This window comes from Hevea brasiliensis, chromosome 15 (assembly GCF_030052815.1).
Source record: "Hevea brasiliensis isolate MT/VB/25A 57/8 chromosome 15, ASM3005281v1, whole genome shotgun sequence".
NCBI classification, from domain to species: Eukaryota; Viridiplantae; Streptophyta; class Magnoliopsida; order Malpighiales; family Euphorbiaceae; genus Hevea; species Hevea brasiliensis.
In genome coordinates, this window is record NC_079507.1 from 71322512 (window position 1) to 71344377 (window position 21866).

The 21866-nt window shown below is 35.6% G+C and overlaps 3 protein-coding genes and 1 pseudogene across 3 annotated transcripts; 1 reads left to right on the plus strand and 3 right to left on the minus strand.

The window, feature by feature from the left end:
- The first annotated feature begins 427 nt into the window (after nt 1-427).
- On the plus strand, nt 428-4915 carry LOC110655561 (kinesin-like protein KIN-10A). Its single transcript, XM_021811913.2, has 6 exons — nt 428-1298; nt 1928-2083; nt 2167-2274; nt 2408-2518; nt 2614-4140; nt 4296-4915. The coding sequence occupies exons 1-6, from the start codon at nt 642-644 to the stop codon at nt 4581-4583; spliced, it is 2847 nt and encodes a 948-aa protein (XP_021667605.2). The 5' UTR covers nt 428-641; the 3' UTR covers nt 4584-4915.
- A 608-nt stretch (nt 4916-5523) lies between these two features.
- Nucleotides 5524-6416, minus strand: LOC110655511 (uncharacterized). Its single transcript, XM_021811826.2, has 3 exons — nt 6328-6416; nt 6177-6230; nt 5524-6087 (listed from the first exon to the last, which is right to left on the minus strand). The coding sequence occupies exons 2-3, from the start codon at nt 6193-6195 to the stop codon at nt 5693-5695; spliced, it is 414 nt and encodes a 137-aa protein (XP_021667518.2). The 5' UTR covers nt 6196-6230; nt 6328-6416; the 3' UTR covers nt 5524-5692.
- Nucleotides 6417-7086: 670 nt separating this feature from the next.
- Nucleotides 7087-10135, minus strand: LOC110655559 (glycolipid transfer protein 1-like; annotated as a pseudogene).
- A 551-nt stretch (nt 10136-10686) lies between these two features.
- LOC110655560 (uncharacterized) lies at nt 10687-11759 on the minus strand. Its single transcript, XM_021811912.2, has 2 exons — nt 11560-11759; nt 10687-11025 (listed from the first exon to the last, which is right to left on the minus strand). Exons 1-2 carry the CDS (start codon nt 11698-11700, stop codon nt 10801-10803), a joined length of 366 nt encoding a protein of 121 aa, XP_021667604.1. The 5' UTR covers nt 11701-11759; the 3' UTR covers nt 10687-10800.
- Between the last annotated feature and the right edge of the window lie 10107 nt (nt 11760-21866).

Sequence of the window (21866 nt, forward strand, 5' to 3'; positions counted from 1 at the left end):
AAATTCATATAATAATTCAATTTTAATCCTTAAAACAAAAACTGTGAGTAAATATGGTGTTCTGTAACTATGGCAATTACGTTCAAAATTTTAGAGATTAAAGCAACATTTATAATTTTATAATGAAGAATAAGGGCATGCCATTAATAAAGCAGATGTTTATCAACCCTTCAAATAAAACAAAGACGCTGATGAATCCAATTTCGAATTATATAATTATATAATGGGCTGGAATGCTAGGCCAGTTTATTTCAGCGGTGGGCTCACGAAAAATGTATGATACATCACGCCCGTGTCCTAAAATGCAAATATTGTCATATAGACGTTAGACAACAACGGCTAGTTTAAACTTCAAAAACCCTAATTTCAAAATCTTTTCATTTCCATTTTGTGTCTTTCCATTTCCTGCAGCTCTAGCTCTCTCTTTATCTCTCTTTCCACCACTGAAATCATTTCTCTCCTCTCAACACTCTCTCAAAACAGAGTTCAAATTCAGTATTGAATTCTACGCCCAGAAATCCTCCGATCGGTCTTGAATTTTGAATCTTTATCTGAAAACCTCATACAAAATAAACAGCTAACCGGAATTCTCTTGGAGAAATCTAAGGAAGCCTAAAACCACCAACTGGGTCTCCCTCAAAATGGCCCCTACACCTTCTTCTAAATTAAACCAAACCCACCCCATCAAGACTCCACAATCTAAACACCGTCTCAATTTTACTTCGGCAAGAACCCCAAATCCACATCCATCTCCAAACCCAAACCCAACGGTCAAAGAAACCACTCAGGGAGACCATCCCATTGAAGTTATTGGCCGGATACGCGATTATCCAGACAGAAAAGAAAAACCCAATTCATTCTTGCAAACAAATCCCGATAACCAGACCCTACGTGTCCGTGCTGATATTGGTTATAGAGATTTTACACTGGATGGGATTTCTTTCTCTGAGGAAGAAGATCTCGATGCATTTTACAAGAAGTTTGTGGAGTCTAGGATTAATGGGGTCAAATTGGGTAACAAATGCACCATAATGATGTACGGGCCAACGGGTTCGGGGAAGAGCCACACCATGTTCGGGTGCTCAAAGCAGGCTGGGATTGTGTATCGGTCATTAAAGGATATACTGGGAGAAGGAGAAGAGGGGAGTGAAGGGAGCGATGGGCAGAAATTGGGGATGTGCACCTTTGTGCAAGTTACAGTTTTGGAGATATACAATGAGGAGATTTATGATCTTTTGTCAAGTGGCTGTGGGGGCGGATTTGGAATTGGATGGCCCAAGGGTGGCAATGGATCCAAGGTAACATCATCTTAAAATTTGGATTAGATTCCTCAATGATTGATTTCATATATGTATTTGTATGAAAATGTGCTGTTTGGAATGTAGTTGTGTAAATGAGTCGTTCTTTGTTCTGTTCAAAAAAGTCTTATTCTATACTTTTTAAAATGTGCTGGGACCTGGTCCATCTGGAATTAGGGCTTCAGTTTCCTTAGTCTAGGTGGGTATAGCAAATTGTGTTCCTAAAATTTTCCCCCATATCCAGGGTATATGTCTATGTGATCATATGCTGCCATTCGAAGAGAGAGTTTCTTTTGAATGTCTGGAATCAAGTTTTTTGTTATTTTATTTGCTTAACTAAAAAGCTTCATAAAAAATCTATGAGCTATTGTTTTTTGATTTCTTTGGGAAGATAGGATGAATTGCGATTCATCCTAAAGTAAGCTTCCATTTTCATCTGTTTCTTGTGATATTGGACTGATACAAAGTTCCAAGGTTTCGTATTTCCCTATTCTTGAAATTAGTATCCCGAAAATATCAAATTCAAGACATTCTTTATTTAAAGTGAGGAGGGTCATGCTGTTATGAATTCTAGGTTGTGTTTATGTTCTTCTAAGGGAATTCTGGGCAAGTAATCTGCATTTGTGTAGGTAAGACTTGAAGTTATGGGAAAAAAGGCCAAAAATGCTACTTACATATCTGGGACTGAACCTGGAAAAATTTCCAAGGAGATTCAGAAAGTGGAGAAGCGGAGAATAGTTAAGAGTACCCTCTGCAATGATCGAAGTTCTAGGAGCCACTGCTTGGTATGACTTTTTGCACTTGTTGAAAATTCTATCAAACTGTTGTTTTTAGCACAAAACAAGTTTGTTTTTATTTTGTTTTTTAGATAATCCTGGATGTCCCTACTGTGGGAGGCCGGCTTATGCTTGTTGATATGGCAGGCTCAGAAAATATAGAACAAGCAGGGCAGAACACTTTTGAAGCAAAGATGCAGGTAACTTCTTTGTTAAGAGACTTCACCTCCTCCCCTTGCCACTATCCCACGTCATCTTCCCTGGCACCCAGTATTCTTTAAATTTTTTATCCTAGCTTAAGAGGCACTGATTTTGTGCTTCTTCCATCAACAGACAGCAAAAATTAACCAAGGAAATATAGCATTGAAGAGAGTAGTGGAATCTATTGCTAATGGAGATTCTCATGTGCCCTTTAGAGATAGCAAGTTGACCATGCTGCTCCAGGCAATGTTTCATTCATTTTGGTCAAAATAAGATGATTTGCATAGTTTGTCAGGAATCTGACTCATGAGGTTTTCCTGTTTTTCCTTCTTTTTCAGGATTCCTTTGAGGATGACAAGTCCAAAATTTTGATGATATTATGTGCAAGTCCAGACCCCAAGGAGTATCACAAGACAATCTGTACCCTTGAATATGGAGCAAAAGCAAAGTGTATTGTTCGTGGTCCTCATACACCAAATAAGGATAAAGTTGGGACCGATGATTCTTCTTCTGTAATCTTAGGATCCAAGATAGCAGCCATGGATCAATTTATTTATAAGCTACAAATGGAGAACAAACAAAGAGAGAAAGAAAGAAATGAGGCTCACAAACAGCTCAAAAAGAAAGAAGAAGAAGTCGCTGCACTAAGAGCACTTATTGAAGGGAAGGGATCTGCAGCAAGTGAAGAAGAGATCAACTTGAAGGTGAATGAGTGCACAAGGATGCTGAAACTTGAGTTGGAAAATAAGTTGGACGAGTGTCAGAGAATGGCTGAAGAGTTTGTTGAATTGGAGAGAAGGAGAATGGAAGAGAGGATATTGCAACAGCAGCAGGAAGTTGAAATGCTCAGAAGGCGGTTGGAAGAAATTGAATTTGAGCTATGCCGTTCCAGGGATGATAACAATGAAGATAATGGGTCAAGAGACCTGGATGGAAGCAGCTTTGCCAGAAGGCTGTTGGGAGTTTATGCTGATGAGGAGCCAGATATGGTGAAATCAATGGATATGGTGAAATCTATGGATTTGGACATGGGAGATCAAGAAGCATTTGTTCCTGATGTGAAATATGTAGATGCTGTTAGAAAGTCTAACAACAATGATATCCAACGTTTGGCTAACTATCCTCATTTAAACAATTTGAATCAGGGTGTTGATCATGATGTTTCTGTGGCAAACTATGGTGGTAAATTATGTCTGAGCACCGTATTTGAGGAAGAAGAAGTAGAAGAGGAGGAACATAAAGAGGATGAGGAAGTGGAGAAAGGAGTGATAGAGGTAAAGAGGATTGTTGATGCAGGATCTTCTCAGAAATTTGATGTCCCTGACCCATCTAGAGGAAATTTAGTGCAAGAAAGTTATATGAAAGACGGATTGGAGGTTAGATGCCTGGGTTCAGAGAATGTTGATGCAGCCTCTTCAAGACGATTAAGAATCCAAAATATTTTTACACTTTGTGGCAACTACAGAGAACTCTCTCAACAGATTAGAACGCCAGCACCTGCAAAAAAGATGTTTGAAGACAGTGATTCTCGCTTAACTACATTTATTGCTCATCGAGAGGAATCTATGATGAAAAGTTCTGGTGAAGAAAACTTGCCACTCCAGGAAAACGTTGCCTTGGTAGAATCGGGGAAAAATATTTCTGATCTAATGGCACTGGTTTCAAAGGAGAACTACAACCCCTTGAAAGAAAACAATGATGCACAGATTGATGTGCATGTGAAATGGGAGGCATCTAAAGGAAATAATGGGAAGTTTATCACCACACTTAAGGTTGTGAGGGATGCAACACTTTCTGATCTGCGAAAGCTGATTGAAATCCATCTTGGTGCAGATAATCGAGCATTTTATTTTCTTGTGCTTGGGGTGAGTTATCCATCAATTGCTCAACTCTTTTTCGGTCAACTTATTTTCAGAACAATTCCTTTGGAATATGATTTTATAATTCAAAACTAAATGTAAGCTTCTCATGTTTGCTCAATCTTTTCTTATCGAATAATGCCTACTTGTCAATGGTGCAGGATCCTACTGGAGCACCTGTTCCAAAGGAGAAGGAATCAACGGTTCAGGCCATCAAACTCCCCATTTGCAACAATCAATCACGCGGTTACCTTGCTTGCTTGCGACCATTGAATCATCTCCCATTAAGCCCTCTTCCAGCAACTCCCCTGGAAAACAAAGTGCCACTAACTTCCCTGGAAAACAAACTTCCACTGACTCCCTTAGAAAACAAACTACCACTCATTCAATGTGATGGTTTATCACCAGCTCAGCATCTAAGTTCTACACCCTTCATACGAAAATATTAATGTATTTAGCTGAAGTGCGATGAGTATATGCGTTATATACTCTTATTGTTTGTGCTTAAATTGTTAATTTGTTGATGTGTGAAGTAACTTTGCAATATAATAGCAGCAGTATGTTTTGCTAATTGTTCCTTTTCCATCTTCTGCTACTATCATTTTCCTTAGGATGCCTTGCTATAGCAAATTGGTTTCTGTAGCACGATGTACATTTTGTGCAAGTAATTACCATCTTGCTTGGATTGTTGAACCATTGATTGTATTTCAAAGTTTTCTTGAAGCTTGTATTGAATAGCAGCTTCAAATGTGAAGTGTAACTTGAAGAAACATTAATATTCTTTCTGGAGGTCTACTTTTTCCTTGGATGTCTTTTGCCAGTGGAACCATATGAATTTCATAATTTAAGAGCAGAAAAAATGCTCATCATTCGATAATCATACTTTTTCCTTTTGCTGGGATATGTTTGTGTAGGACTAATGAATTGTAAATATTTTCAATTTTATTTGTGAAATATTTGATTTTCCAATATTTTAAGTTGTATGTACTGAACTGATCATTAGCTTTGAGGATATATTTTAATTATAAAAATTTCATAATATTTAAATAAAATTTTTTTCATAACATTTAAAATAATATTTTATTAAAAAATAATTTTTTGACCAAGTATTTGAATTAGTGGCCTGATTCCAAATATAACTTTACATGCAAGGTCAGGAATCCTAATGCCTCTCTATTAGAGTCTCAAACGGACGGAGCCATAGGTTACAACATCCTAATGCTGCATAGACCAAAATGAAATGGCTCATGTGGAGCAAGCTTACATGCTCCATTTACTGTACCAACGCGACCACCAGCACTTTTTTCATTTTTAGCATCCGTGTTCTTTTGTTGTATGTGTGTTTTCTTGGCTTATAGCGATCAATCTGCATGCCAGAGTCACGCGACAAGAAAAAAGTCTGATACTAATTGAAGTAGAAACTGAATTATAACAATATCTTCATAGCAGAGCAGTATGTTCAATCTCTAATGTACGAGTTACTGCATTTCTCTCATCCTTCTCTGCATGCCATCAAAACTGAACTTGGCTTGCGCAACTGTTTATTTCCGGTGCTGTTTCAGACCCCTGAGGTCCATAGACAGTGATGCCAGCGGGAGATTTCTTGTCTTTTAATCTTGATTCCTTTAGAATTTCTTCCCCGAGCATTTCTTGGTATGGAGGGCTGGTCACGAGCTGGTGATTCAACACCAAGACTTGAATTCAGGTGCAGTTTCGTTCTTCGGGCGCTACCTGGTGAATCTCTGTTTGGAGAATCCATTGAATTGTTTGAAGAGCAGAGGTGCCTGGAATGCTTTGATGGGGAATTTAAAGGTAAGCCTGTACCGGTGAATGTTTGACTCGTAGAATGCCTCGATCCATCAATGCTTCTCCGATATGGGGAATTCAAGGGTGAGTCTGCACCACTTGATGGGTATCTCGACTTCCGCTTTGGCTTTTCAACCTGGCTTATATCTATTACAGGTAACAAATATCAGCAAATTAAGTGAAACTTTCCCAAAAACTGATTAGAGGCCAAGTCTGTTCAATCTAAACAAGCAAACCTGGTGAGGGTGGAAGCATTGAAAGGTTTCTGGAGAAGATCGGAACTCATTCATCTGCAAATATCAGGATATAAATACAAATTAAGTCTTGTAAATGACAACCAAATGACGCAAAGATGGAAATTGAAAGGGAAAATAACGAAGAGAATACCCAGCTTGGTTTGGAGGCAGATGGACCAGCCCATCCAATATGAGCAACAAGGAAACCCAATTTGCATTTCTGGTTCTTCTAATCTGCAGAACCTGAAGACGTTACAAACTTGGAGAAAGAGGCTTGAAACAAAATCATACACAAAAGAAATGTACAGTGCCCACCAAAGGTAAAATCTAAGTGCCTGATGGTTTTTGAGCTAAATTTGTGTGGCGTAGAAATTCAGTCGTCAAACGATGGCTGTCTCAGGGTAAAATTTTTTCTGTTGCCCCACTTGTGACTCTTTATCATTCCCTTCGTACATTTTATTAAAAAAAAATTATTTATATTTTTAATGCGGATGGATATTTTTTGTTGCGTGCTAACATTTCAATTTTTTTTTAAAAAAAATTAATATATTAACCAATGAGATTTATATCTTAAAAAAATTATCTCAATGTAATTTGTTTTAGTGTATATAAAATATTTCAGTAAATTTCACTCAATTTTAATGTCAATATACTGTGGAATAAATTGAACGATTGGAGAAATTCTTGTGATATAATTACAATTTTCCCTTTTATGAAACGACATGGATTGGATGTTAATCCTTCGATGGGCTTGGATTAGCGGAACATCAATATTCAATTTGTAATTATTAGCAATATGCGAATAATTTTATTTTACTGATTTAAATTAAAAAAAAAAAACTTTCTTGAACGAAAATTATCTTCTTACTAAAAAAAATAATAATAATAAATTGACATTATTATAATCAACTAAAAGACACAATCAGAAACTCCTTTCCAAATAAAAAAATTGCTAGCTCGAGTCTTGACAAGAAAGAAATGAAAGGTCCCTTAAATCATCCACTTTGATCCGAGGAGTCGGGACCAGAATATGCACTTTTTTCGATTCAGTAATTTTATACAGCCTTAACTACTCTCAACAAGTAGGAAACGCTTCAATGAAAATTGGGAAATTGCTGTATGCCTAAATTGTAAAGGGAATTTCATGCTTGAAGCCGGAATCTTTTTCACCACAGATTAAGAATTGAGACACAATGCTTCAATAATAGTAACAATAGGACACAGTAAGACTAGCAGTTTTACCAAACCGTAAATAAGAACAAGAGGGCTGGATTAAATGGTTGAACTAGCAACAAGAACAAGTTGTATAGGTGTTTAATTTGAAATAAATGCTTAGAACCAAATCTCATCTCATTGTAAGTTTTTAAGCGAAGGTATTATATTGGGAACAAAAAGTAGCATAAAACCGTGGTTGCGCACCTTATGAAGCGTTTAAATCATCCATTCCAACACTAGCCTGCATCAATGAATTTGAATTGGTAAGCATAAAGCTAGCATTTAAAAATCATGGCAATATAAAATGGGGGAAAATCTCCACCATTCTACCAAATTTTCAGACACTTTTCCCCAGACTTAACCCTCAAAATTCTGAATTCAACATTTTTCAATTCTTTTGAAGTGAAGCAAATGCTTTTACACAAGTTGCAAGCATAACTGACCACTCACTATATTTTATTAACGGAATAGCAGTGCTATAAGCTTTAAATTAGGACTGCAAAAAAGAAAAGCAGAAACGACAAGGTCCACAAGTACTCTACTTGCTATCCTGTATTGAACTCTCTCATGACATTTTACAGTTGCAGTTAATTTGAAATGCCAAAGGCGGAAATATGGCTGCTCCTAAGAGAAGCTTGTCTTGAACAACAAAAAGGACATACAAAAGAGAGAAAGCAAGCAATGAAGTTATCAGGGATCAAAGACAAAGTCATTTGTTTTCTAAAAAATCTTACCAGGAAATTGTGATTCTCTTCAAGAAAAGGTGAAAAGTTTGAACAGAAGTTTTCCATGTCATCACCAATATCACCTGAGCCAGCTATCACTTCCATGAACTTCTTCCTATCTGAAGCGAGTTTCATAGCAACCTATAGCCCAGTTTTCAATAAATATTAAATAGTGTATGCTATCTAACTCATCAAGAGACAGAGGAACAATAACAGATTAACAAACAACTGATACTTAGTGACATTTAGGGGGTGGGTGGGTGGGTGGAAATCTGTTAGATTGGATAGATGGAAATTTTTTTTCTTTTTTTTTTTAAAATATCAACTTATGCGTTTAGATTAAGCAATTTTCAAAATTGTACTTTCAAAAATCATCATTTAAATCTAGGATATGACAGCAATAGTTTCATCTAGGCCAATATGAAGCAAGAAACCTCACATAAAAATTCCATTCTAATGAAGAAATTTTTCAGAATTGAAATGATCAAGCATAGAAGACCTTACAGTGAAACTTGAACTAGCAAGCCAGCCATGAAATTTTTTCAGTGTCCTGCCATAGGCATCTGTACAGGCTTGCGACATTGTCCAATCTGCATGAGCAAGTAAATTGCGGAACAGTTCCACTAGGAAATCCATTGCCCTGAGGAATCATCAAGAGATGATAAAGATTAGGGGAATATGTTAACAAGACTTGCTTAATCATAGAATGGTGAATTGGCCAAAGTTCACCGAATTTAAACCAGATTTCTTTGCTGGCTTGCCAAATGCAGATACCAAAAGTTTACACATCAAAATATTTAAGACAAAAAGATTACCATCAAAGGCTAGCACTCTTTGCTTTCCCTGTTTTAATCCAACCTACTTTTCAAGACTGTATAACCATGCAGCCACGCTAATCCAATGAGATTTCAAAACATTTTCTTTTGGCTTGAAGGAAATCAAACATATAAGCTCCTGAGCATTTTTCACTCTAACGAATTTCATTACTTAATTATATATGATGATAAACATGTTTCAATATTCTTTTAAAATCTCATATACGAAAAAATTATCCAATTAAAGTAAAAAAAGCGGCTGAAATAAAATAAAGGGCATAGGAAGAGTTAGAAAGACTTATTAGTGACGGGATGCACCTGGTTAGCCAAAGGAGACCATTGGTACAACTAGATGATCCTTTGGCTATTTTAGCATCAACCTCCTCTTGGACCATTGTGTACAAGTGGGTGTATTTAGTTGGATCGGAAGAATATTTGGCTTCCAACCTCTACATGTGAAAACCAAATAGTGCAGTTTCAGTACAAATACCACCAATAAGTCTCACAGATATGCATCTATCATCTAAATATCTCAAGTAATCATATAATCAGAAAAATGTATCCACCGTTATGTTACCGCCGATATCAGATTTTACAAGGGCCATAGCAGCTCCAAACTTATCTGGAATCAGAAAGGAATATAATTTTTCAATTAGCATCGATTTCAGAGTAGATAAAAAGGTAAAAGAAAAAAAAAGTATCAGAGCATGAGAAACTTAGGAACGGACCGATAACAGGCAAAATCAATTTGCAGACATCCAAGAAAGGGTAAGCATTTCTCCTTGCTCAGATTTCACATGCTTCATTCCTTCCAATGACGGCGTAAAAACTGTTCCCTGAAGCGCCATTTTCTACCTTCACTGCAACACAGAAGGAAAAAATTAAAAAAAAAAAAAAGAAATCTAAACAAAAGATCTACCATTAAGTATTAACCAGCTGACTATTTAAATCATAAAAATTTTAAGAAATCGAAACCAGTTGCAATGCTGAATTATCCAAAATTAGGATCGGATCGATCAGATCGATCAGCAATCACAAGATCACGGTCGTCTAAATTCTATAAGTACGTTTTAAAATAAAAAGAAGAGCAAGCCAAGAGATCTGTGAGTTGGGTAGTTAAAGCGAAATGATGAAACAGCAGAGAGAGATCGAAATTGCATAGTGAATGAGAAAAGAAGAAGAAATTAGATGAAAGAGACGGAGAGGGAACCTCTTTGAAAGGTGAAATATTTGAGAATGCGATTCTAGTAAGCGACGCTTTTTGAATTATTGTTTAATTGCAGAGAAACTGGTCGTGCCTGTTACTTGGTCTGACTTCTCCAGCTAAAAACTCGCCAGCTGCAGCTAGCTCACCAACGCTTTTCACACCAACGATTTGCCGTTTTTAGGATCTTCCTTATCCAGACTAGTAATTATTGGTAAGGGGATTTAGTTGGTTCTGCCTTTCACTTTCTGCTTGAGTATTTTGGCCAAGTTAAGGGAAATTTGAAGTTCATTTGCGTTGAAAACACTGTGGCGAGAGCGTGGGATGTCGAAGGCGTGAGTGGGATGTCGAAGAGGGCGCTGAAAATCAAAGGTGAAGCTCACCACGGAGATGGTGTACTAGTTACTATAAGATGTGTTCATTTACTTATTTTATTTGAATTTGATTTATAATTTATAATGCGTGATATTGAAATATTAAAATTGAATTTTATGAACTAAAAGGAAATACTGTAATCCCTATAATTCTATATATGAAGAAATAAAACTCAATAAAGAAGAAGGCTAAGTTTATTATAAATTCTCTACAGAGATTCCATCAAAATGTTTGTTTAGGCTCACCAAAAAAGAAACACAAAAATTCTCTTATTATTATATTTTTTTTTTCTAGCAGATCTTAGGCGGGTATTTGATAGAATTCTTGATAATTTTCTTGGTTGCAACATCACCAAGATCAATGCCGCATATATCAGCCAATCTAACGAGGTATAGCAGCACATCAGATAACTCTTCTCCTAGATGCTCCTTATCTGATTCTTCCCAATTGGGCAAGCCCTTGTCTACCTCTCCCTTCCACTGGAATATTTCTGATAGCTCTCCTACTTCACCAACCTACCCATCAACACACACACAAATCAGAAATTAAACAGTAAAAAAAAAAAGGTGCAGCTGTGCAGCCGTACCTTCTTTTAGCAGTCACAAAAGCTTCACAAAAAGAAAGATCAAAGCACTTTTATGTCGGTTCAAAAATAGATAAAGAAAAGGAGGAAGAAGCTAGCTCCTAATAAGGCAAAATCTGCAAATTATGGTTGGAAGCAATCGGCTGAAGTACCTTAACAATCACGTCTCAAGATTTTTTAAGAACATCACAGAATAAGCATAAACTCTGCCCCCTTAATCTGTATATTTACATGTATGCTCTTTTGACACAAACTCATGGTTAGTTATGTAGATTTTGCTCAAAAAATTTGTAAATCTCACTGCAACAAATCCTTATTCATATTCTGGCTTTAGTTTATATAGACCAAATATGGTTAACCTGGAGAGTAGCAAGATCATGAGCTACGTCTAAAAATTAACAACACACACATACACACAAATATAAAGGATCTGGACGTGAAAGTTTTTAGTGGCAAAGAAAATTACCATGGCAAGAAGAAGATTCCTTGGGCTATGGTACTTTTCCCAGTCTCTGGCCTTGGCAAAGTCCTCCAGTTTCTTTGCAAGGTCCTTAAGGCTAATGTCCATCACTTTCTCTTCCGCAATCTCTTCTCCTCCTTCTCCCATGCTTCAACTCTTTTAGGTCTGTAGTCAGTTTAGAGATAAGAGGGATTCTTATATAGCTCTTAATGGAGAAGGGGGGTAAAAATAAAAACGATATTTTTCTCAATATACATATGTATAATATTTGCAAATAAAAAAAATAAAAGTATAGTGCAAAAGGCAGAAAAAAAATATGCCTTCCTTACGGTTGATACATGAGATTCCTTGCAGTCCCCACCATGCAAAATGGCCAACTTCAATAGATAATAATATTCTATTTTAACCATAGGTCTTGATTTGATGAGCTAACCAAACTTGATTCCAAGGCTTAACACAGGGCTTTGGGTGACATTTTGTACCCATATCAGAACAATGAGAGGATTTTGTGTCATTCATTTGGTCTCTTTTGGTTTGAGGGGTCAATTTAGTGTGACATTAATAGCCCATTAAAATCACTAAATTTAGTAAAGACACATCCTTTACATTGGATTCCATAACCATACTAAGCACCAACTTCATGTATTCCAATAACTTAATTAAGGTCAGACAAGAGCAAGAGGCTCTTGCAATAATGAATATGTGTGGCAAATTGAGAGGTGATTATATATATATACATATATATAGAAGAATATTTGTATAAAAAAAATTCTAATTAAATTAAAAAATATAATTTTGTGTTCATGAGCTAAGAGAACTAAAAAAATTAGTATTTTTTTTTTAAAGTTAATATTTGAAATTTCAAATGAAAAATAATAACTTTTATATAAAGAAAATTATACTATAATTTTTCATAATTAAAATTAAATAATTATTTTTAAAATAATTATTTATAATGATAAAAATTAATTATATTATTATCAATAAATGAATAGCACATATTAAAATTTTAAAAAAATTTTAAAAGTAAAATAAATTTTTAATTATAGTTTACAATGATATTTCTTTTAGTTATGAAATATATGAAAATGTGTTTTATTTTTTAAATTAAAAAATTATTTTTTTATTATTATTAGTGAACTCATTTAATTTTTCGTGATTTTTCCTATTTTCATGAGAAACAAAAATTCGAGTATCTAATATTATCTTCCATTTTTCTATATTTTTTAATAATTTTAGCTATAAATATATTAAATAACCTTATAATTAATATTATTGTAACATCCCTAATTTTCAAATAATTATTTTATATATACATATTTTATTCTAACCCTGGTATTGTGGACTTCGCGTATGTACTTTCATTTCGTAAAAATTCGATCGTCGCCCAGATCTGCAATTTCGGGCCGAACAGATAAGCTGCTGGAACCATTTCAGAATCGGGTCAAGATTATAGGCTACCCTACCATTTTCAGACGTTCTGGACGTGTTCCAATTGTCAGATTTGGCATAGGTAAACTCGAACTCTGCATTACTCAATTTTTGCCTTGTACTGGGTTAGAATAAAATTTATAAAATATTCGTGGAAGATAAGAAAATTACGATTCCTATTGCAATAGCCTTATAATATTGTCAAGGACCGTGGGACAGGTTTGTAGAATTTTTAAAGTTAGTTTGGATAGTTTTTGAAAAATATTAGTTTTGAAGTTTTATAATTGAGTTATCTGATGTTGTGATTATTGCTTGGTTTGGAGGGCCCAGGAGGGGCCATATAATGATGATGAGATATGGGTTGAGTTTAGAAGTGTTATTTGAACCATTTTGCAGGTTGGGTAGGTCATAGGTATAGGGGAGACTCTGCTGGATTTTCAGCACAACTTAGAGTGTCTTTGGTATTTTCTAAACTTGTATTGAGTCAAATATATTAAATAATTGTAATGAAATTGTCAGGTGAGCCGGGACAACCTTCCTCCTCCGCCCAACCGCCGCAGTGACCTCGGTTCAAGTTTGTGAGTAAAATATTAATTTTAATTCTAATTTCGATATTATTATATGTTCAAGCATGCCCATGCATCACTTATAAATATGTATCTATGTAGTTAAACACTAGGCACGTTTTATATTGCATTCATAATTGTTGAAGTGCCATGGATATTGTTTGTGGTAATTTGGAGCAGTGTGTGTGCGTGGCGTGCGTGTGGTATGGTATTGGATATGGACAGGACGGGTAGACACGGCTTGAGAGACAGTCGCTGGGACCCGGTACTTCGGGGTAGACATGGCTTGAGAGACATTCGCTAGGACTCCGCATTTGGTTTATTGAGCGAAAGTCCGGCTTGAGAGACACTCGCTGGCAGAGGTTGGATTAAGAGGGTTGTATAGGGGATCAACTCCCATATATGTATTGCTTGACAGTGTTGGGTGTATGAGTGCTCCAAATTGCCTTTTTGCTATTATGATATGAAAATTATGACGATATTGCATTTCACTCCACAGGGTGCATTAGCTTTAGATAGTTATAAAGATTATGATTAAAATTGATATTTTACTCTCTGAGTTAAACGCTCACTCCAGTTCATCTATTTTTCCAAGCTACAGGAGGATTATTTGTTGTGGTAAGCTGCTCTTCTTCTTTGCAGGTCTATTAATAGTATTTAATGTATTTTGTACAATTTAGTTAAATTTTAGACTCCGCATATGTTAAAAGCACTTATTTTTATTTTGAGCCTGTATTATAAAAGTTATGTTAGACCTGTAAAATTATTAATTGTATGCATGATGAGATTGGATGAGAGAGCTGAGCTTCTATTTGAGTTATGACATTTTGATTATGTGGAGGGTGAGCTGAGCTCCCCAATTTATTATATATTGTATTTACAGGTCGGGCGAGTTAAAAACTCTCCGTTGAATGGTCCATTTTATGGTCGGACTCTGTCCGGTTGAATTTTTGAAATTGGGCTCAAATGGGCCTTAGAGTTGGGTTGAGGAATAGTTAGGCTTACTATGGGTCTCGGGGGCTTTAGGCTGGCCTAGGTCCTAGTGCCGGTCCGGCCCATAGGTTGGGTCGTGACAAAAGTGGTATCAGAGCTTAGGCTCTAGATTCATGGGAGATAATATACTTGTTAGGATGTTACACGCGGAGTATAAGATTCTGTTTCATCTTTTTCTGTAATTATTTGTTTCTAGATTCTGCGTTATACCCCGAGTAAAATAAGAGTGCCTCAGTTGGTGTCTTGATTTTTGTGGAGTACATAAAAATGTGAAATAGAGTTAGCAGATATGTTGAAGTCTGCCATGATGATACGTACTCCAAGAAATGTTATGTTTTTGGTCAGTATAGGTTTAAGTGGTGTGCCTATCTAGTGCAAGGCACGAGTACATAAAAGTGAGTTATAAGGGTGAGGATACCATTGCTTGCAGTCGTCAGTGGATGACCCTGTCAGAGTAAGTTTATGATAATAGTAGATTCGAGAGAGATAGGAAATTAAGAGACCTAGTCTGTCAGGATGTATCATAGTAACTATGCAATGTTCTCGATATCTGCTCTGTAAGCTGTAGATTACAGTACTGATATGGGATTATTGTGTAGAGCTGCGTACATCCCCATGGTGCTCCATAATGAGGGTGTTTATGGATAGCCTTTGTTTTGGTATAGTTATGCCAGAACAGAGTTCTATATCTGCAGAGGAGTTGGGAACTCCTGGTTAGGGGTCTAGAGTTAGAATATTGAAAGGTCACAGTTGGGTGATAACTAGAGTCAGTGACTCAATTACCCTAGCATGAGCTAGAGTTACATTAAGAGTTGCCATCAGACTAGAGGTTGCGGATTAGTTGCAAAGTAAAGGTGACATCTAGAGTGAGACCATCTGGTCTTTGGTATGGAATTTTGGATGGTTTTTGCAGTACGACAGACTTTTTTCTTAGAGCTTAGTGAGAATAGGATACCTTGTGTGCATCAATAAGGTGTAAAGTACAACCCTACTACCTAGAGAAGGTCGGAACTATGAATTGATGATTTACAGAGCTATGATATGATAAGAGAGTCATTAATTTGATATGGTTTTGGCAAGGTGGTAAATGTATTACCTTTGTTGCAGTAAGTTAGGGTATAATCCTATCTTTTTAGAAGGGATAGAAGGTTATTATTGATAATGATGACTTATGGAATAGTGTCCCAGATGGGACTATTGCGTGAGATTGTGCCCACTGTTAGCTCAGGTGTTCTGGAGATTGATACAAGTTCTATTATATGAACCATAAATGATTAAATCATGATGGATGTAAAGCCTTTCAATTGAATGACGGGTTTGGGTGCCCAGTATCTTAAGTTTTGGTTAGCTGAGTAAACATGGAAAAAAAAATTAAAATTAATAATAATAATAAATAAAATAAAATAAAATAAAATTGTTGTAGAACCAGTTCTTGAGGTAGTAAAGGTATTATATAGGCTACAGGATAAGAATAGAGATCACACAATAAATGTATGACTGCAATTTTCTGAGTTCCTTTCTAACTTCATATTGTTCAAAATAATAGTATAATTCAATTATAATAGTGTTAAGAGTAAAAAAAAAAAAATTAGCGAAGATAAATCACAGAAGGCCAGTGGATAGAGAAAGTGCAGAATGAAAATTTAGACAATTGATTGCAGATGCAACATAATCTAAATGCCAGTGAAAGTACTAGCTAGAGTGGTCAAAAGACCAAATCTGAGTAGCACAGATATGTGATAACCTGGTAGAGACTCTGAAAGATACAGTTAGCAAGTACAGCTGTCATATTAGGAAGAAGAATGGAACCAGGGATAGAATAGTCAAGTTCTATTTCAGGTAAGACAAAGGAAATAAATGAAAGGACAACCTGAAGGGCGCAGAATAAAAGGAACAAAGTTAAGATATAGGATAGGCTAAGTGTTATTCTTGGCAAGGTGAATGAGAAGGATGGAGAACCCGAAATGGGACCACATTAGTGAGAATAGTGATGGAGGTATGGAATCTAGTAATGTGATACTCATAGCATGATGTAGTTGAGGTAGTGCCAAGGGCTAAAATATAGAGCTTGGAGTTATATGATTGGATCATACTCTATCTATTCCCTATTCCTAAAGTGAAGTGGATAGTAATGGGGCAAGATTCTTTTAACTTGTTAACAGTATCAAGAAGATTAGGCGAGAAATACAATAATAATGAGCAAAAGCTAGAAGGTGTGCAATGGTATTGCGGACTATCTAATTAGGCAGAGAAAAAGAAGTTAATAAGTAGTAAGTTGAATAAAAGTCAATCTAAGGGATCAAATAGGTATGATGAGAGGAAAAGAATGATAGATAATGACACACAGTCTTTATGTTAGACTTTTGAGATAGTGAGAAGGTAGTTAAAGGTTCGTTATGAATGTCAGGCAAACATTTTTAGTGTGATCAATAGAATCACTTTGCAGTGAAGCAATAATGACAGAACAATAGTAGGGGTAGAATGAAAAGTGACAAGTATGGGTGGTTATAAATCACTAGAAAGTTCAAGGATCAAATTAATGACCATAGATAAGGGTGAAATTAGTGCTGGAAGAATCTATTAGTGAGAGAAATCTTTCAGGATTCAACAAAAGTTAAGGGCACAATATAAACGATGATAGATATGAATCATAGGTCGAGTATAAGTAAAGTTAATAAATTATAAAATATTATGTCAAGAAGAACAATGGTATGGTAAAGGGTTCATGCAAATGATACCTTATAGGTAGAGCACAATTGTGCTAGGAGATGGTGAAATTTGAAGAGAAAGACCAAGAAACATAGGTTAAACGTTATTATATGAACAATAGAGTGTAGTTGAATATAAGAGGATATTTTTCTTTCTTTTCAAGTTTAGCTCGTGCTTTTGGTTCTAGAGGGTTATATAAGGAACAGAGATTGAGTCAAGGAAACCTAGTTATTTGAGAGTTTGGTAGGCACCAATTCATACACAATTTCCTAATATGAGAATGACAGTAAGTGTATACCTTGTGTTAAGTATGAAAGGACGACCAGAGTAATGACAGGAGTTAAATTGAGTTAGCTACTAAGGCTTGCAACTGTCTTAAACTATGAGCTGGAGGAAATACTAATTGTGGATGAGTTTCAATATATGAAATTATTGCTAATGGGAAAAGTTGAGGCTGAAGTTTGGAAATCTATGGGCAGTATATGTGATTATATTAAGGAAAATGAACACGTGAAGTATCTTATTTAGAATTAAGGCATGGCACACATTTCCCACAGCCGTGTTAGTTCAGATGGAACTTATAATTTCTAGGGCTCCTATCCATTCAAGATGAGCAATTTCCTACTAAGGCTGGTAGGAAATAATAATGTTCTGATAGGTCAGTTGGGAAAGGGGATACAAAAAGAATTTTCTATGGTTAATTACAAATGTTACGTAATGTAAAGAATGTGCTGGTAGGAGTCAATCGTAAAGTTAGAATTCTCGAAGTAATGAAACTAGTAATCAAGATAAGACTAAGAAATAAAAAAAAAAAAGTTAAAGTTGATGATGGGATGGACATCCTTGAAGGAAAAGGAGTAAGGGTGAGATAGGACTAAGATTAAGGAATAAGTACAGCATGTTGAAAAGATATCAACGATAGCAGAAATAGGAAAAGAAAGTGGATAAGATCCAAAGGACAGGAAGAAAGCTCGGTAGAGCTAGTTATAATGATGAGGATAAGAAGGAATAGGTATGCTAGGAACACACTAAGAGATATCTGAAACAAGTTATTATGAGATGATAGATTAAAGGAGTAGTAGAGCCTCGATCTGAGTGCCAATGTGTCAGAAGTAGGCCACATACTAAGAAGCTTTAGGAAGAAGTCTAGATATTTCTATTCCAGAGAAGGAGTAAGAAACGATAAAGTTGCATTAACTGGGTTATCAGGGAATACAAATGCATTTGTCCTATAAGAGAAGAGACCCAGTTCACTTTTCAATATTTATAAGTGGTGTAGGTTACGCTTGACACTTTGATGGAGCTCTACATAACTAGTTACATAAGATGGACAAGAGTTGGTCTAAGGACCTTAGTAATGACACAAAAGAGATTTAAAATTTGAAGTATCATTGGAGTGAAAAGATTTATAGGTATTGACCATTGAGGTCATAGGACAAGTAAAGATTTCGAACGAGATGTATATGATAGGTGCTACAGGAAAGCATTTCATAGGATACTATAGAATAAGGAACATAAGTCATGTTTTTAGGAAACAGAGATTATTGAAAAAATGGAATGAGGACTGAAGTCACCAAGAGACACGTTAGGGCGTAATAAAAGTGAGGTAAACGCTAAAGTTGATTAAAGTTATCAGATATAAAGTCTAGAGTAGTGGAGTTTTAATGAGTACTAGAGATGACAAAAAAAAAAGAGGGGTAAACAAGTAGTCAGATGTGATGGTTTAGACTCAGAAGGAGGATGGTAGCTGGCATACTACGACAGGGGCAGATAGACATAAAAATTTTTAACCATCCATTCAGATCCATGGCGGAAAGATGTAAAATTTGCAATGGGTGACTGTGTTCTTGAAGGTTTCTCCTCTGAAAAGGGTTCTTAAAATTTGGAAAGAAAAGGCAAATTGGCACTCCATTATAGAGGACCTTTTAAGATCATGGATAGAGTGAGAGCAGTTGCCTATCAGTTAGAGTTGCCACCAAACCTTTCTCATGTCCACCAAGTATTCCACATTTTCATGCTTAGAAAGTATGTTCCTGATCCTTCTCATGTGCTGCGACCAGACACAGTGGAGTTAAATGAGAATTTAATCTTTGAGGAGCAACTAGTAGCCATAGTAGACTATCAGATGAGACAACTTTGGTCAAGGCAAATCCCTATGGTTAGTCCTATGGAGGAATTAATCTATGGAGGAATGCACTTGGAAGTTAGAGCGGGATATGCGCATCAAGTACTCATAAGTTTGATATGCAACTATGTGTCATTGTTCTGCCTTGTGTAAAATTCGAGAACAAATTTTCTATAAGGGGAGAAGAATGTAACATCCCTAATTTTCAAATAATTATTTTATATATACATATTTTATTCTAACCCTGGTATTGTGGACTTCGCGTATGTACTTTCATTTCGTGGAAATTCGATCGTCGCCCAGATCTGCAATTTCGGGCCAAGCAGATAAGCTACTGGAACTATTTCAGAACTAGGTTAAGATTATAGGCTACCCTACCATTTTCAGACGTTCTGGACGCGTTCCAGTTGTCAGATTTGGCATAGGTAAACTCGAACTCTACATTACTCAATTTTTGCCTTGTACTGGATTAGAATAAAATTTATAAAATATTCGTGGAAGATAAGAAAATTACGATTCCTATTGCAATAGCCTTATAATATTGTTAAGAACCGTGGGACAGATTTGTAGAATTTTTAAAGTTAGTTTGGATAGTTTTTGAAAAATATTAGTTTTGAAGTTTTATAATTGAGTTATCTGATGTTGTGATTATTGCTTGGTTTGGATGGCCCAGGAGGGGCCATATAATGATGATGAGATATGGGTTGAGTTTAGAAGTGTTATTTGAACCATTTTCCAGGTTGGGTAGGTCATAGGTATAGGGGAGACTCTGCCAGATTTTCAGCACAACTTAGGGTGTTTTTGGTATTTTCTAAACTTGTATTGAGTCAAATATATTAAATAATTACAATAAAATTGTCAGGTGAGCCGAGATAGCCTTCCTCCTCCGCCCAACCGCCGCAGTGACCTCGGTTCAAGTTTGTGAGTAAAATATTAATTTTAATTCTAATTTCGATATTATTATATGTTTAAGCATGCCCATGCATCACTTATAAATATGTATCTATATAGTTAAACACTAGGCACGTTTTATATTGCATTCATAATTGTTAAAGTGCCATGGATGTTGTTTGTGGTAATTTGGAGCAGTGTGTGTGCGTGACGTGCGTGTGGTATGGTATTGGATATGGACAGAACGGGTAGACACTGCTTGAGAGACAGTCACTGGGACCCGGTCCTTCGGGGTAGACACAGCTTGAGAGACACTCGCTGGGACCCTGCATTTGGTTTATTAAGCGAAAGTCCGGCTTGAGAGACACTCGCTGGCAGATGTTGGATTAAGAGGGCTGTATAGGGGATCAACACCCATATATGTATTGCTTGACAGTGTTGGGTGTGTGAGTGCTCCAAATTGCCTTTTTGCTGTTATGATATGAAAATTATGACGATATTGCATTTCACTCCACATGGTGCATTAGCTTTAGATAGTTATAAAGATTATGATTAAAATTGGTATTTTACTCTCTGAGTTAAACGCTCACTCCTGTTCATCTATTTTTCCAGGCTACAGGAGGATTATTTGTTGTGGTAAGCGGCTCTTCTTCTTTGCAGGTCCATTAATAGTATTTAATGTATTTTGTACAATTGAGTTAAATTTTAGACTCCGCATGTGTTAGAAGCACTTATTTTTATTTTGGACCTATATTATAAAAGTTATGTTGGACCTGTAAAATTATTAACTGTACGCATGATAAGATTGGATGAGGGAGCTGAGCTCCTATTTGAGTTATGACATTTTGATTATGTAGAGGGTGAGCTGAGCTCCCCAATTTATTATATATTGTGTTTACAGGTCAGACGAGTCAAAAACTCCCCGTTGAATGATGCATTTTATGGTCGAAGTCTGTCCGGTTGAATTCTTAAAATTGAGCCCAAATGATCCTTAGAGTTGGGTTGAAGAATAGTTAGACTTACTACGGGTCTCGGGGGCTTTAGGCTGGCCTAGGTCCTAGTGCCGGTCCGACCCATAGGTTGGGTCGTGACAATTATATTATATATATATATTTAATTAAAATTAAAATTGTAATTATATTTTATAATTAAAATTTACAAAATTAAAAAATAACTAAAAGGTATATTATATTACACATAAGTGCTACTATATTATATATAAACAACTAATTAACCTTAATTCTAAATATTGTGTAATATGATTAATTTCTAAATTATATATATATATATATATATATATATATATATATATATATATATATATAATTTAAAAATAATTAAAAGTTATATTATATGACACATTTTGTTTTGATAACAAACTTTAAACCTGCTAATTATGTATGACTTTTTATGAAAAATATTATACAAAATTGTTTTAAGAATTGGAATTAAAACTAAATCAAATCAAAATCATAAAATAAAAAATCGAATTAAAATTATATCAAAATTTTGATCCGATTTCAATTTTTAGACAGACCAGAACTGATCACTCCTTCTTGCTAAAGAGGTATTTTGAACAGCTGAAATGGCAAATCAGT

Coding starts and splice junctions, on each gene's coding strand:
- LOC110655561 (XM_021811913.2), top strand. CDS start 642: ATGGCCCCTACACCTTCTTCTAAATTAAACCAAACCCACCCCATCAAG. Junction 1,299..1,927: donor AGGGTGGCAATGGATCCAAG/GTAACATCATCT, acceptor GCATTTGTGTAG/GTAAGACTTGAAGTTATGGG. Junction 2,519..2,613: donor AGTTGACCATGCTGCTCCAG/GCAATGTTTCAT, acceptor CTTCTTTTTCAG/GATTCCTTTGAGGATGACAA.
- LOC110655560 (XM_021811912.2), bottom strand. CDS start 11,700: ATGGGAGAAGGAGGAGAAGAGATTGCGGAAGAGAAAGTGATGGACATT. Junction 11,026..11,559: donor GGAATCTTCTTCTTGCCATG/GTAATTTTCTTT, acceptor GTTGATGGGTAG/GTTGGTGAAGTAGGAGAGCT.